This window comes from Lissotriton vulgaris, chromosome 5, assembly GCF_964263255.1.
Source record: "Lissotriton vulgaris chromosome 5, aLisVul1.2, whole genome shotgun sequence".
Taxonomy (NCBI): Eukaryota; Metazoa; Chordata; class Amphibia; order Caudata; family Salamandridae; genus Lissotriton; species Lissotriton vulgaris.
This window is the reverse complement of record NC_141693.1, coordinates 16,100,845-16,117,921: the sequence shown is the minus strand read 5'-3', so window position 1 is coordinate 16,117,921 and position 17,077 is coordinate 16,100,845. Positions and strand designations below refer to the sequence as shown.

General features: G+C 49.5%; 1 protein-coding gene across 2 annotated transcripts in view; it reads right to left on the bottom strand.

Moving 5' to 3' along the window:
* Window positions 1-17,077, bottom strand: part of LOC147710005 (antigen peptide transporter 2-like) — a 179,211-nt gene that overhangs the window by 57,985 nt on the left and 104,149 nt on the right. For both annotated transcript variants that reach the window (XM_086920680.1, XM_086920681.1), the window contains exon 9: window positions 7,390-7,563. In XM_086920680.1, coding sequence (XP_086776806.1) covers window positions 7,390-7,563 — 174 coding nt within the window. The remainder of the gene's footprint in view (window positions 1-7,389; window positions 7,564-17,077) is intronic.

Here is a 17,077-nt window from a genome sequence, read left to right as displayed (position 1 = left end):
CCTAGAGGTGGCGTAGGGAGGCGCAATGAGAGAAATGCTTTCATTTCTCCTCGTTTTTTCTCTTTCAGTGCGTGTTGCATTCTACAGCCCACCCTGAAAGAGGAAAAAGCCTTTAGTGATTGCTTTTGTGCAGGTAGGTGCCCCTTCTTGCACAAAATCAATCTCCCCATGGCGCAGGCATCTTTGCACCATGGTGCAAGGGTGCCCGCGCCAGGGCTAGGCAGCTGTTTCTGCGCCAGCGCAGGGGAGAACCTGAAAGTGCCGCAGCGTGGTGCAGCCAACGGGCTTGCGGTGCCACGCTGCGGCACTTTCTTGTAGATCTGCCCCTTAGTATTTAAGTCCATAACGATAGGAATTACAGGTGTACCTAAAAAACGTATTTTCTTCTCCCACAAATGTATTCCTACATGAAGGCCCCCATAGTTCTGCCCCATAAAGGGATGCCGATTGTGCCCTATATTTATAAACCTCGAGTGCAGGGGATACTGCCTTAGTAATACTATTCCCATGTTTTTTTTAATATTGGCAGAGAGTTTTGAAGCAGAATGGTCTTACTTTTCTGCAGTTCCGGTTGCCAGGTCATTTTGGTATCCAGTGTTATGCTTAGATAATTAAAATTCTGCACATATTCTAGCTTCTGATTTTTGACAGTTATGTTCTTCTTAAAAGATTTATGTGGGTTAACTGCCATATATTTTGTATTGCTAGAATTTATTTCTAGGCCTTTAGAGTCACAATAAGCACCAAAAGAATGTATTAGGCATTGCAAGCTCTTTGGGGTTTGCGATATTAAAATAGTTTCGACCGCAAATAAAAGGGCTGGTACTGACACCCCTCCTAACTTTGTTTTGTGTTAATTGCCCATTACCGCCTATTAATAACTTTATAGTGATCTTATTGTGACATTTTAGATTGTTTATGTATTATGTCTGATGTTTTTCACTGCACTATTGTCCGTGGCCTCATATTGCTATCATAACAGCTCTTCACCGATTTACCTATCCCCCTTTTATCTTTTTTTCCTTTTTTATCCCCTATGCTAACAATTGGACTGTCTACGGCAGGCCATACAAAAACTTTATGAAGAATTTAACGCACTACTAATCTCATACACATACTACATGTCCTGCTAATTCTTCGATCTGCCCCTCATATGCTTTTTATGTTTTTTAACTTTTGATGTTTCGAACTAGCGCCAGTTATTATATGTCTTATATGTTTCTTACCCCTATAGTTATCTTCCACTGCCAATCTTCCTATGAGCTCCTTTTGTGTATCTGTGCTATGATTGTCTGATTCGCTGGACTGTTTTTAACAATGCATCCAACTTGAGAATATGTGCAGCTTGATGACACAATACTTTTGGTCCTAAACCTAGCGATCCTCACCTTGCGTAGCTTTGCAGGGATTGATTGTTTGCTTTGCTGGGGATATTTCAACATTGCTTTAATACTGCTCCCCCATATGTAGCGGTGATGTGATTTGTTTGTTTCGCTGGACTTTAATCTGCTCACTTCCTTCGTAGTTTACCTAACTCATATTCTCTTGACTCTGGCCCCTTTCTCTCATACCATCTCACATTCCCTTTCTTTGTTATTTTCCTCTGCCGAATCCTCCCCTTACCCTTTCCCAACACCGCATCCTTCCTCTCCTCCCTTTCAAAGTTCTCTTCCCTCCATAGCCTCTACCCACGGCCCTCCCTTGACTACTCGCGTGACTATCTGACTCTCCTCTCCCCTACATTTTCCTTTGCCCAACATGCCTCCTCTCAATATCCCTTCCCCCTCCCAGGACCTTTCTCTAACTAAACATGGTCCCAACTCATGCTGCATTCCGTACCCCCCCAATCTTTCTAAACACGCTAGAAAAAAACTCAAACACAACTTCCTCACTCGAAATCCTGAAACACTTATTGTTGACAACTACTACAGCCCTACCGCCCCCATTAAAACGAATTACATCTTCTACTTCAAACGCCCCTCTAAATGGAAAAGCATTTTCACACAACATCTCCCAGTCACTAAAACCTCCAAAATACCCCATGGCGACAAACTTTCCACCACTCCCTCTCCAACCTTTTGTGGGGAAATCAACATCTTCATTTTTAAAACGGGTAACATCCTCATCCAAGCGGCCGTACCGCATCTTAACACCTTCGAACTCCATTTCAGATCCTTGGCCATCCAACTTTCCAATTCTACCAACAGCCTCCCATACCCTCCACCTCCTCTCTCCCCACCGACCCCGCCCCACCAGCCCACCTCTCCTGCCCCGGACCTTTCAACATCCAATGACACTATGCAAACGTTGTCACCCATCACTATGACCCCCTCTCCCTTTGATCCTTTCCTCACCCCCTCACTCCCAATCCCCCTTGCACCCAATCAGCCCACCCATTCCCCTCCCTATTACTCCACCCTCCTGGCCCTCTCTCACAGTCTCCCCTTCCATTCCTCCTCTAACCCCCCCTCACTCTTCCCCTCCCAACTCATCCTCACTTATGCTGAATCACAATACTCCTCACCTAGATTCCCCTTCCATTCCTCCTCCAACCCCCCCTCACTCCTCCTCTCCCAACTCATCCTCACACCCGCCGAATCACAATACTCCTCACCCTGATTCCCCTTCCTTTCCTCCTCCACCCCCTCATTCCTCCCCTCCCAATTCAGCCTCACACCGTCTGAATCACACTTCCCCACACCCTTCTTCTCCCAACTCATCCTCTCCCTTCCTGAACGACACTCTTCCCATTATCCCCCCCTCACTCCTACACCAATCCGCAACTGTACCTCCTTGCTATCTCCTAACTTCTCATCCACAGAGGTCTCATCTCCCGCCTACCCTGACATGTCACTCCTTCTCCCCTTCAACTACAGCCCTCCCTGCTCTCCTGCCTGCATCGGCTCATCTCCTCCTCAGAACAGGCCTCCTGCCTGCATCTGCTCACTGCCTCCTCAGAGCAGACCCCCCTCGCAGCTAACGCCGAACCCCTTTTGTCCTCCTCCCCCCCACACCCTATTTACCCCCTCACTCTCATCTCAAACTCCCTTCGCAACATCGAACTTAACCTCTCCACTCTTACCAGAGATCTCTCTCGTCTTAGGAACGATTTCCTCAACCTCAAATCCAGCGACCTCCCTCCCCGAAGAAACACCGCTAGCCCTGGTCTAATAAACCCCACCCCCCCCAAACCGTGGAAAACAACTCCCTTGCTTTGCCGGGCTCAAAGACCACTCCGCACCACTTGCACCCTCTCTCACCGGGAGATTTCCGACCTTTAAAATTCCTACCCTCCATACTCCTCAACCATGAACACCCCTCCCCCCTTCTCTAGCATCTCCGTCATATTAGGGACTAGTCGTATTCCCCTTTCACCTGTCTCACCTAGACCCCCTCCTCATCTCACCTCCATCCATGCCCTCCCATCTCCTAAATCCACTCCCAAACCCCTCACCTGCATGCTTGTTAACTGCCGCTCCACTGCCCGACATGCCATAGAAATCTCTGAAACCATCCTTAGCGAATCCATCAACATTGCGTTCCTTACAGAATCCTGGCTTAATGACCACTCTACAAGCATTCTTGACCTACTCTCACCCCGGGCTACTCCATCATTAGGAAAGATAGACACATCCGAAAAGGCGGTGGTGTAGCTATCATCTTCAAAGACGAACTACAGCTCTCCCTTATCAATAACACCGAATATGCCTCCTTTGAATACCTTATAGCCGAACTCAAAATACAGGGTTCCCCCTCACCCCCATCCACCTTCACAATATATATAATCCGCCTGGAAATCACTACCCATTCATTGACGAGCTATCTAACCTTCTTACCCAATCCTCAATTTCCAAATCTAAAAACATCTTCCTGGGAGACTTTAACCTCCATTGGAATGATACCAAAGATCCCTCAATCTCCCTCCTCTCTGACCTTCTCGAAATGAATGACCTCAAACAAATCTGTCAATCACCAACCCATTCCAAAGGAGCCACCCTTGACGCTATCATTACCAGCAAAGATCTAGCCCTCCTATCTAACATCATTCCCATTGACTGGTCCGACCATCACCTTATCCTGTTCTCCATAACCAACTCTGATTCCACCCCTCCGTCCAAAACAATTAAACCCATGAAACTGATCAGAAATCTCAGTCATCCCTCCGATTTACTTGGACCCAAACTTCATGCCCAGCTTCTCGCTATCCCTCCCTTCCTTAACACGAATGAACTAACCGAACAATATAACAAAGCTGTCACTGCTACCCTTGACCTTCAAGCCCCTCTCAAACTCAAAAAACAAGAAATATCCCCTCCAAATCATGATTTAACACAGACCTAAATAATGAAAGACGTAGACTCAGATTAACTGAAAGATTATGGAGACAGCACCCCTCCCCTTTTAACCTGGCCCGCCTCAGACTTGCTAGATCGTCCTACAAAAAAAAACATCTTTATACAAAAAACTTCCTTCTTCAGGTCACAACTAGATCTAGCTCAAAATAGGCCAGGAGAACTATTCAACATTTTGCGCAATCAAACTGCGTCCGCTCCCCCTGTCACACTGGCCTCGACGACCAGATGTGAAGAAATAGCTCTCTTTTTTTCAGACAAAATTAAACTAAATGAGCAATCCTTCCTCTCTACTGCGCTCCCTACCACTAACCCGAACATCTCTCTTAATATCCCACCCTCCTTCATAACTCCCCCTACACCTACTACTGCCCATCAAAACTCTAATCTCCCTCACCCCCCATTGCCCTCCATTTTCCTTGACTCCAATCATCCTAACTCTCTTACTAAAAATAATGCCACTTGGCTTAACTTCCAGCCAGTCACTGAAAGAGACGTCTTTAATATCATTTCCAAACTCAAACCTTCCTCCCACACCAAAGACCCTCTCCCCTCCAAACTTGTCCAAAACCTAAAACACATCATCACCCCTTCCTGGACCTCTATTATCAACAGCTCCCTTGCCACCGGCTGCGTCCCCACTTCATTGCAACTAGGCCAAATTACCCCCATTATCAAAAATCCTTTGGCAGACCCAAACGACCTCAATAACCTTCGTCCCATCTCCAACCTTCCCCTTCTTTCTATAGCCCTGGAAAAATGTGTTCTTTTCCAACTAGATAGACACATTGAACACTTTAACTTACTAGACCCCTTCCAATCTGGCTTTAGGAAAGGATGCAACACCGAAACCGCCATGCTGAACATTGTTGACGACATCCACCACTCATTTGACAATAGTGAATCTAGCCTTCTGATCCTCCTTGATCTCTCTGCAGCGTTTGATACTGTAAACCACTCTGCTCTTCTCAATGTTCTTAGAGATCGTTTCGGCCTGAATGGTATGACACACAAATGGTTCGTCTTATACCTACAACACCGTTCTCAACAAATCAAAAATCAAAATTGCCTATCTAACCCTTCCCCCACTCCTTAGGAGTTCCGCAAGGATCCATCCTCTCTCCCACACTCTTTAACCTTTTCATGGAACCCCTCACACTCATTCTTAAACAAGCTGGGATCAACTACCATCTCTACGCCGACGACACCCAACTCTATTATAAGATTAAAACTCATGCTGACATCCTTCACCTCAACAACACTCTCATCAAGATTCAAGCCTGGTTCCACATTAACCACCTCAAACTCAACCCTAAAAAAACTGAAATTATTCTTTTTTCCCCTAAAAACAACCAGCTCCCCATTCAGAATTGGATCTCCGACCTTAATGCCCTCAAATGCTCCTTATCTTTGTCCTCCTCAGTCAAATCACTAGGGATCTCCCTTGACAACCTCCTTACACTCAAGGTACACGTCAATAATTCTGCCAAAGGAGCCCTCTTCACTCTCCTCCACCTAAAGGAAATCAAGCCCTTCATCCCTATCGATGATTTCAAACTAGCAGTCCAATCCCTCGTTCTTTCTCGCATCGACTACGGCAATGCCATTCTCACCGGAATTCCCAAGATCCACCTAGCACCTCTTAAATCTGTGCTGTACCTTGCAGCTAGGCTTACCTCAGACTGCAAGCGATTCGACCACATCTCCCCTGCCCTTAAAACCCTTAAATGGCTCCCCATTGAAGGTAGATCAACTTACAAAACAGCCTGCATTACACACAAAATTCTCCATCAAAACACACTGACCTACCTTGCTAACAAACTCACTAAAGCCGGTTGCTCCTGGTTCTTGAGAAGTACTAACACCTTCCTTCTTATCCCCCCCCCTTCTAAAACAGAAAACCACCCAGTCTCGATCCTTTTCCGGCAACGCTCCTTGCATTTGGAATGCCCTTCCAACAGACCTTCGCTGCAACCCTTCCTACTCTAGCTTCAAAAAAGAACTCAAACTACATCTCCTCAATAAATACTGGGGACCCTAATCCATATCTGTTCCCTTCCACTGGCCACATCTGTCCGACCCTAGATGCATCTGCCCTCCCTTTTCCAGCTTTACTCGCCCTTCCTCCTCGTCACTTCCCCCTCCCTGTTTACCACCTTCACTCCTCCTTGCACCCCCCTTTCCCTTGTCCACCTTCAGCCCTCATCCCCTCCAACCCCCCCTCACCTCTGCCCCTCCCGCTTTCTTTCAATTTGTTGCCTTTTGATATTTTTGATTATTCACATCTTCCATATTTTGATGTGCTTATTTCCAATATGTATCATTTTGAAATCTATCAGGCGGAGACTTATATGTTGTTTATATACATTGATGCTATGTATGTCCCCTGTCTTATTGACCTTCTTGTCTCTAAAATGTAAAGCGCTCTGATACCCCTGGGTCCAGCTAGCGCTATATAAAACCTCTAAAATAAATAAATAAATAAATAAATAAATAAATAAACTTTGTAATCTCATTTTGCATAGACTCGCACCATATGCAAATATTTGAAATGGATTGTGCGGAGTCTATGGCTAGATGTTGGGCGAGCCGTTTGCATGCAGCAGAATCCCCATTCCTTGTCATTTTATTGCATAAGTAGAGCACTGTCCTATTTCACCTAAGAGTTCATGGCTGTTATAGGGGCATCAGTCTGAGTAGTCATATAGAGGGTTGTCACCAACGTTCTAGATGTCTGCTGTTATTAATGTTTCCAGTGGTTAGAAAGAAGGTGGTTCTAATGGGAAGCAGAGTATATTAGCTTCAAGTGTTGCCGTGATGCAGTAGTAAGCCTTGATCTGTCTGGGTCAGGTTCAGTACAGGTATCGACTGACCCCCTTGAAGCCTTGGTTCCTGGTAGGACATATGCTGGCCAGCCCATGCCTGGTTCCTTTACAGGCACCGGCTGGGATGGTTTAGTTAAGGTTCCTCCTCCTTCAACCCTGGAAGCCACCTGAGGAAAAGCGTCCTCCTGCACAAGATACATCCAAGTTGTTACCTTTGAATGGAGATACTTGTGGTCGTACTGCTCAATCGGTCGTCCATCCAGCAGGATCTCCCCAGCCTGTGGCTCGTAGAATCGCTGCAGTAGAGACACACATGTGGTCTTTCCTCCGCCTGAAGGTCCCACCAGGGCTGTCATTTTACCAGGCTTCAGATCAAAAGAGACGTCCTAACAAAGATAGATGGACAGAATCAGTCAGTAACACGGAGGACAGAACTGGATCCCTCCGACACTAAACTTCTGAGTCTACATATGAGCAGTTTCGGTACTTCATCAGACCTGCAGGTCAGCATCAGGTTTACAACAATCTCAAACATTTACAGAAATTGGCGCTTCAATAATTATTTGGGGGTTGGACCAATATACGGCCCCTCCCACAACCTCATCTTCTGAGCTGTCGGACTTTTGGCTGCCTCGTACCAACACAGACACCCTTGCACTAGGGTGCAAAGGTGCCTGCATTGTAGTAAGGATTTCTTTTTGTGTTCAGGAAGGGAGATCTTCATGCACAAAACAATCCTGACAGGCATTTTCCTTTCTGTATGTGCTGCATAACACAGCACAAGTAGAAAGAGGAAACAACGAGGAGAAATAAAGATTATTATTTTTTTTTTTAACTTTATTTTTGAAGTTTTGCAAAGAAACAACAAAAATGGTGCATTCATATTCACACAACACAGTACATGCGATGTGCACATGTATCCGGAGCAACAGTAAATTATAAATTACATGTCAATATGAACCACTGAGTCAGTAAAATATGCCTTCATTCGCGGGACATTGTCCGATGTACAATGTAGAGGCCCAATGTCAATAACAATGACCCTGTATTACACATTGTTCCAGGCTAGCCAGCACAGAGCCATGTCCACTCGCACACACGAGAGGGGGCTTTAGGAATAAACAATCAGCCAGAATGGACCTCGCCTCGTAGGCCAGCCAGTATGTTCTGTAGTGTATCTTCAGTTAGCTAAGGGTCAGGGCTGCAATTCCCCCATGGTTCCCATGTGCTAAAAGTCAGTGCGGGTGTTCAGGGGGTCTTTCAATAGGGCATCCGATTTGCGAGGAAGGTGGTGTGTCTGCATTGTGGGGGTCCTCTTTCTCCAATAGATAACACTTCAAGGGGGACCAAATATCGGCCGGCCTAGAGGCAACCGGTAGTAATTCAGAGTATGTAGCAATCTGTTCCTGACAATACGTGAGATCATGTATCCAGTTCTTAAATTTAGAAATAAAGATATTTCTCTCTTTTATGCCTCACCTGGGGAAGTATCGCACATAGATGCATTCCCAGTTCTATTACTAATGGTAAATCTGGGAATGCACCAAAATCCAAGGGTGGACGTGTGGGAACACCCAGGTGCCACCCATAGGATGCCCCCCCAAGGGCAGAGTAATGCAACACAGTGATTTGCGCTGTGTTACTCTAGATCTGTCAAGCCATGCAGTGCCACGCAAGGCGTCCTTCCCAGATTTACTAATAGCGGTAGGCCTGGCTTGATAAATCTCACTTGGGTTTTGCGTCACCCCTCTGCCCCCTAGAGTGGTGGAAGGGCAACGCAAAACCTTGATGAATTTGGCCCCAATTTTTGTTGTTGACTCAAAACAATAATCCCCAAAATGTGATCATCTAAGATGCAGAGTTTTGTGGTGCAGCCAGTAGCCACTGCGGTACAACGCAAACACAAATCCGGATCCCTTCCGCTGCCTACCAATGTTAGAAATGGGATTTCCGGCTGGCTGAGGCTTGCGCCAAAGCCAGGCAGAAACCACCACGCTAGTCAGGGCCAGGCGAGTTACACGCCAAAGATAACCCCTGCTGACCCTCTAGGCAACGTGGCGCGAGCAGTAAGGCTTATCCCGGAGGCAATGTAGGTTAAGTGTTTGCGCGCGCACCCAGCAACAACACCCAAGGCCCACCACAAAGGAAACTCCACACAAGGTTATATGTAAAAATAGCCTTTGTATTATACCAAACACGTTAGATAATCAACATACTTTACAATGTGCCAACAGGGACGGGCGGAATTTACAGGGGATATATGTACAGGACAGGGCCACGTTGACCACTGTCAGGACTAAGCACTTTTAGTGAATACTTGTTAGAATTAGCCCTCTGTAGGAATAGAATGCTTGTAGGAATAACACTTAGCACATAGAACACTTGTAGCACAAAATGGCAAATGTAGCACACAATAGCAAATGTAGCACACAACCAGTAACCACTGGTGAAAGGTAAGTACCACCTACGCAACCCTAACCACCTTAGGAAAATATCACGCAGGGAACAAGGACCTCACTAGCAACACCTGTACTAGGAAGGAAGAACCACCACCTAAGTATCACAATACATTTAGGGGTATATATGTTATATGTTAGGGTGGTCTTCTATAGTGCTCGGCTACTCCAAAGGAGTGTCCCGGCGCTTTAATTAGTGACCAGAAAAGACAGACATCTACAACATGAATAGACCACTTATAGAGAGTAGAGGGATACAGCATTGGAGAGGAAGAGCACTATCAGGCAAAAAGCCATGTTTTAAGGCCCTTCCTGAAGGCCAGTAGATTGGATGTACTGCGCAGAGTCAGTGGAAGAGAGTTCCAAAGCTGCGGAGCTCGCAGCCTGAAAGAGCGGCCTCCAATGCGAGCCTTTTTTACTCGGGGAACTAGAGCTAAGAACAAAGACTCAGATCTCAGGGAGCGAGCCGGGTGGTAGAAGGCAAGCCTCCTTTGGAGATACTGAGCTCCCGCGGCATGCAAGGCCTTATGGGCCAGTGTCAAGGCCTTAAACTCTATCCGCTTCTGGATAGGCAGCCAATGGAGCGACTGCAGTAGGCTAGATACTCTGGCCCGTCTGTGGAGGCCAAAGATAGCCCGCGCGGCCGGGTTCTGCACCACCTGCAAGCGTTGCAGGAGATACTCCGGTAGGCCAAGATATAGAATGTTAGAATAATCCAATCTTGAGCCGATTAGTGTCTGAACCGTAATCCTCCTGAGCTCTTCCGAAAGTAGGGGGAAGAACTTCCGGAGCATCTTGAGGAGGCCAATGCAAGTACCTGAGAGAGCCAGAACCTGGGATTTTAATGTCAGCCCGTTATCGATCTTAATTCCCAGATTCTTAGCTATCTGGGAAGAGTGCGCTGGAGGGAACATGTCGGCAGGCCACCATTCATGCCACTCTGGGTCAGATAAGCAACCGAAGAAGAGTATCTCTGAGTTATCTGAGTTATAGGCATAAGAACATTGCACATGATGCATCACAACATTCAGAGGTGCAGGGAAAAACACATGATGCATAACCATACATTCAGCGGTGTAGGAAAAAGCACATGACGCATAAAAACACATTCAGAGGAGCAGCACAGAACAATTTGCAGAAATTACATAAGCCACAACCTGTGACTTGTCCCCAGGCCAACTGGCCTCTCTGGGGCTGAAATGTTCTGTGTCCCAATGTCAGGGGGGGCCTAAACGGTGCAGCTGCCCACTAAGTGCTGGGCAGCTGTAGCAGGGATTGAGCCTGGCACCAGCGTGCCTCCTGGCTCTAGGTAGGGCTCTGAACAATAATGGGGCAAATACCATGTGTGAGCCTTGCCGGCTCTGTAACTAAAAACAACTGTCCCCGGTGGGAGTCTCGTGGGCTCTGAGTACAGATGGCTCCTGGTCGTTGGAGTCCCGCTCGGGGGACTCGGAATTAGCAGAGGTGTCCGGGGTCTCTTGGGCCCTGAAACAGAAATGCCCCGGTCGTTGGAGCCTCGACCGGCTCGAGAGAAATGCGCCCGAAAGCCTCGTAGGCTTTAACAAATGCCCCCTTTGAGCCTTTCGGGCTCTGAACAACTGCCCCCAATTGTTGGAGTCCCCCACTGGGGACTCGAGGTAAAATTATGCTGCCCAAACGCGGTGGGAGCGGCCCGCTGCAACCCGGGGCCGCTCAACCACCAGAAATGCCCTTGCACCGGTAAGGCCTCTCAGGCCCTAGACACAACCTTGGCTCCTCGGGCCTGGATCTTCTTTCCTGGCCGCACGGGGCACCACAGCAGTCCGGGGTGGGTGCCCGGCTGCCTCCTTGCTCCTCACCCGGGCTTCTCCGGCAACGGCGGTGTGTGCGGGGCTTCCTGCAACAAACCGGAAGCCCCGCCCACCGCCAGGCGAAAAGGATGCCTGACTTCCTGTTTCCTCGCGATCCCGGCACCCAGGCCGCAGCAGTAGATCGTTAGGGTGCAGAACCGAGGGGTAGGCCCCCTCGATAGGAACTTAAAGTTAATTAAAGTTAGGTTGCGCGGTGGGCAGTCCGCTAGGACGATCATATGCAGGGTGGGCACCTGCAAAGGGGACACAAAGTCGGGAAACAATGCGGCAATGAGCGGGGTGATGATGGGTGGGCACCGGCTGCGAACAGAAAGCGCTCCCAGGCGCTAGAGGGATAATTACAGCGCTACCAAGAGCTAGTGGCAAAATAAAACGCTCCCAAGCGCTAGTGGCAAAATAAAGCGCTCTCAAGCGCTAGTGGCAAAATAAAGCGCTTCCAAGCGCTAGTGGCAAAATCAGCACAATTCCAGGCAAAGTCCTTTAGGAAGATAGGCGGGGGGCAAGGCTGGGCCCAGGGGCCAGCTCACTGGGCCCTCCAGGCAGGAAGGCAGTCCTAGTGGCGGTCCTCCTGACGCCCAGCAGCAGCAGGCCCCCCTCTTCAGATCAGGAACAGAGAACAACTTTCATGGGGACACAGCCCCTTTTTATACAGATAAATTCTTTGTCTAAAGGTGCAGGCAAGGGGTGAACCAGATACAACTGGTTCCTGAGCACTTTGTTTTGGCTCACCCCTCTGCCTATTAACAGGATGGGTAGGGTCATCAGTTGCACTACAGGGGGCGGAGCCAGCATTGTGTGGGGAGAGCCCAGCCCTATTCAGGTCCCAGTTGCACTTCTCCCCAGCCATCAGCATGCTAATCTGAACACTCACCACCGGGGCAGACCCATCCTGACTCCTGGAGCCAGGCTCGCCAGCCAGCTCCAGCCAATCACACGCCAGACACAAATTACACAAACATGCCAACTTCTAGAAGTGGCACTTTCACACTAGACACAATCACGCTGCATATATCATTGTGCAGCATTTAATCACACGAGTCCGCACATACCAAACTCGAGCCTGCACACCTCACACATCAGGAACTACCAGGGACACAGACATTCCCCATGCATTCCTATGGGAGGGCAGGCCAATCTCACCACACGCAATCAGAGTGCGCACGCACTTTCCACTGGGACACAGTGAAAGTGCGCAGAAGCCAAAAATCTCTAGCACCAAGTCGTATATAATAAGCAAACAGTTCAGGGGTGAACCTGCACTTCTAATGAGGCCTAGTCTCTGCGTTGTCCAGAAATTTATATCTCTTTAAAAGAGAATAGGACTTTCATTCTCTCAGTTTGGCTAGTGTACTAGTATATAACAGCTTCAAATGTTTATAAATGCAAGAATACCCGGGCTCCTATCGGTGCCGCAGCGTAGCCTCGGTGCATGGTTTTAGAGTCAGGGACACAGGAACACTGGGGTACATGGGTAAGGCGGGGACACAGGAACACAGGGGTACATGGTTTTAGAGGCGGGGACACAGGAATACAGGGGTACATGGTTTTAGAGGCGGGGACACAGGAACACTGGGGTACATGGGTTTAGAGGTGGGTGACACAGGAACACTGGGGTACATGGGTTTACAGGCAGGGACAGAGGAACAGTGGGGTACATGGGTTTAGAGGCGGGGACACGGGAACAGTGGGGTACATGGGTTGAGAGTCGGGGACACAGGAGCACTAGAGTACATGGGTTTAGAGGCATGGACACAGGAATACATGGGGTACATGGGTTTAGAGGCAGAGACACAGGAACACTGGGGTACATGGGTTTAGAGGCAGAGACACAGGAACAGTGGGGTACATGGGTTTAGAGTCGGGGACACAGGAGCACTGGGGTACATGGTTTTAGAGGCAGGGACACAGGAACAGCGGGGTACATGGGTTTAGAGGCAGGGACACAGGAACACTGAGGTACATGGGTTTAGAGGCAAGGACACAGGAACACTGAGGTACATGGGTTTAGAGGCGGGGACACAGGAACACTGGGGTACATGGGTTTAGAGGCAGGGACACAGGACCACTGGGGTACATGGGTTTAGAGGCAGGGAGACAGGAACACTGGGGTACATGGGTTTAGAGGCAGGGACACAGGAACACTGGGGTACATGGGTTTAGAGGCGGGGACACTGGAACACTGAGGTAAATGGGTTTAGAGGCATGGACACAGTAACAGCGGGGTACATGGGTTTAGTGGCAGGGACACAGGAACACTGGGGTACATGGGGTTAGAGGCGGGGACACAGGAACAGCGTGGTACATGGGTTTCGAGGCGGGGACACTGGAACACTGAGGTACAGGGGTTTAGAGGCATGGACACAGGAACTGCGGGGTACATGGGTTTAGAGGCAGGGACACAGGAACACTGGGGTACATGGGTTTAGAGGCGGGGACACAGGAACACTGAGGTACATGGGTTTCGAGGCGGGGACACAGGAACACTGGGGTACATGGTTTAGAGGCAGGGACAGGAACACGGGTACATGGGTTCAGAGGTGGGTGACACAGGAACACTGGGGTACATGGGTTTAGAGGCGGGGACACAGGAACAGTGGGGTGCTTGGGTTTAGAGGCAGAGACACAGGAACAGTGGGGTACACAGGTATAGAAGAGTGGACACAGAAACAGTGGGGTACATGGGCTTAGAAGAGGGGACACAGGAACTGTGGGGTACATGGGATTAGAGGCAGGGACACAGAAACACTGGGGTACATGGGTTGAGAGGCAGGGGCGCAGGAACAGCGGGGTACATGGGTTTAGAGGCAGGGACACAGAAACACTGGGGTACATGGGTTTAGAGGCGGGGACACAGGAACACTGAGGTACATGGGTTTCGAGGCGGGGACACAGGAAAACTGGGGTACATGGTTTAGAAGCGGGGACACAGGAACACTGGGGTACATGGGTTTAGAGGTGGGTGACACAGGAACACTGGGGTACATGGGTTTAGAGGTGGGTGACCCAGGAACACTGGGGTACATGGGTTTAGAGGCGGGGACACCGGAACACTCGGGGACATGGGTTTAGAGGCGGGGACACAGGAACACTGGGGTACATGGGTTTAGAGGCGGGGACACAGGAAGAGTGGGGTACTTGGGTTTAGAGGCAGAGACACAGGAACAGTGGGGTACACAGGTATAGAAGAGTAGACACAGAAACAGTGGGGTACATGGGCGTAGAAGAGGGGACACAGGAACAGTGGGGTACATGGGATTAGAGGCAGGGACACAGAAACACTGGGGTACATGGGTTTAGAGGCAGGGGCCCAGGAACACTGGGGTACATGGGTTTAGAGGCAGGGACACAGGAACAGTGGGGTATATGGATTTAGAAGTGGGTGACACAGGAACACTGGGGTACATGGATTTAGAAGCGGGGACACAGGAACAGTGGGGTATTTGGGTTTAGAGGCGGGACACAGGAACAGTGGGGTACATGGGTTTGGAGGTGGGTGACACAGGAACACTGGGGTGCATGGGCTTAGAAGAGGGGACACAGGAACATTGGGATACATGGGTTTAGAGGCGGGGACACAGGAACAGTGGGGTACATGGGTTTAGAGTCGGGGACACAGGAGCACTGGGGTACATGGGTTTAGAGGCAGGGACACAGGAACAGTGGGGTACATGGGATTAGAGTCGGGGACACAGGAGCACTGGGGTACATGGGTTTAGAGGCAGGGACATAGGAACAGCGGGGTACATGGGTTTAGAGGCAGGGACACAGGAACACTGAAGTACATGGGTTTAGAGGCATGGACACAGGAACACTGGGGTACATGGGTTTAGAGGCAAGGACACAGGAAAAGCAGGGTACATGGGTTTAGAGGTGGGTGACACAGGAACACTGGGGTACATGGGTTTAGAGGCGGGACACAGGAACACTCGGGGACATGGGTTTAAAGGCGGCGACACAGGAACACTGGGGTACAGGGGTTTAGAGGCGGGGACAAAGGAACAGTGGGGTACATGGGTTAGAGGCAGGGACACAGGAACAGTGGGGTACAAAGGTTTAGAAGAGTGGACACTGAAACAGTGGGGTACATGGGCTTAGAAGAGGGGACACAGAAACAGTGGGGTACATGGGATTAGAGGCAGGAACACAGAAACACTGGGGTACATGGGTTTAGAGGCAGGGGCCCAGGAACACTGGGGTACATGGGTTTAGAGGCTGGGGACACAGGAACACTGGTGTACATGGGTTTAGAGGCAGGGACACAGGAACAGTGGGGTATATGGATTTAGAAGTGGGTGACACAGGAACACTGGGGTACATGGATTTAGAGGCGGGGACACAGGAACAGTGGGGTACATGGGTTTAGAGGCGGGACATAGGAACAGTGGGGTACATGGGTTTGGAGGTGGGTGACACAGGAACACTGGGGTGCATGGGCTTAGAAGAGGGGACACAGGAACACTGGGATACATGGGTTTAGAGGCGGGGACACAGGAACAGTGGGGTACGTGGGTTTAGAGTCGGGGACACAGGAGCACTGGGGTACATGGGTTTAGAGGCAGGGCCACAGGAACAGCGGGGTACATGGGTTTAGAGTCGGGGACACAGGAGCACTGGGGTACATGGGTTTAGAGGCAGGGACACAGGAACAGCGAGGTTTATGGGTTTAGAGGCAGGGACACAGGAACACTGAGGTACATGGGTTTAAAGGCAGGGACACAGGAACACTGGGGTACATGGATTTAGAGGCGGGGACACTGGAACACTGAGGTACATGGGTTTAGAGGCATGGACACAGAAACAGCGGGGTACATGGGTTTAGAGGCGGGGACACAGGAACACTGAGGTACATGAGTTTAGAGGCAGGGACACAGGAACACTGGGGTACATGGGTTTAGAGGCGGGGACACAGGAGCACTGGGGTACATGGGTTTAGAGGCGGGGACACAGGAACAGCGGGGTAAATGGGTTTAGAGGCAGGGACACTGGAACACTGAGGTACATGGGTTTAGAGGCGGGGACACAGGAGCACTGGGCTGGCTTAGGTTGGGCAGGTTAGGTTGGTCTGTGTGACCTAAAATGAGTTTTTTTGTGCGTTTTGTTTCTCTTTCATTGGGGGCGAGTCACCAGGTGCTACAACCTGGAGCACCGCACGGGGCGGTATGCGTTCCTACAGCTGCTGTACGTAATCCCACTGATGCGCTCTGGTCCCTGCCACAGTGTGCGTGGAGGCGAAGCCAGGGATGAAAGTCAAAGGGTCCTTTTTGTGACGCTTTGACATCAGGGGCTCACCCAAGATTTTCCTGAGTTCTTACTCTGTGTATGGGCGTGGCATAGCCTGGCCCTCTTAAACGGTTTCTTTTTTTGCGAGTGGGAACTCGAGGTATTGGAGTGCTTTACATGAGCACCGGTTACGTTACGCACAGACACATTGATTTTTTTTGTGGTAGGCGCAGGGAGATTAAGTGATTTGCCAAGATTCACTGGATGTGGAGTCGACCCAAGGTTCGAACCTTGGTTTCCCAGCTCCAAGGTCGGCAGTCTAGCCTTCAGACCACATTCTCTCCCCATTTTATGAGAGGGACAGACGTGTCCTT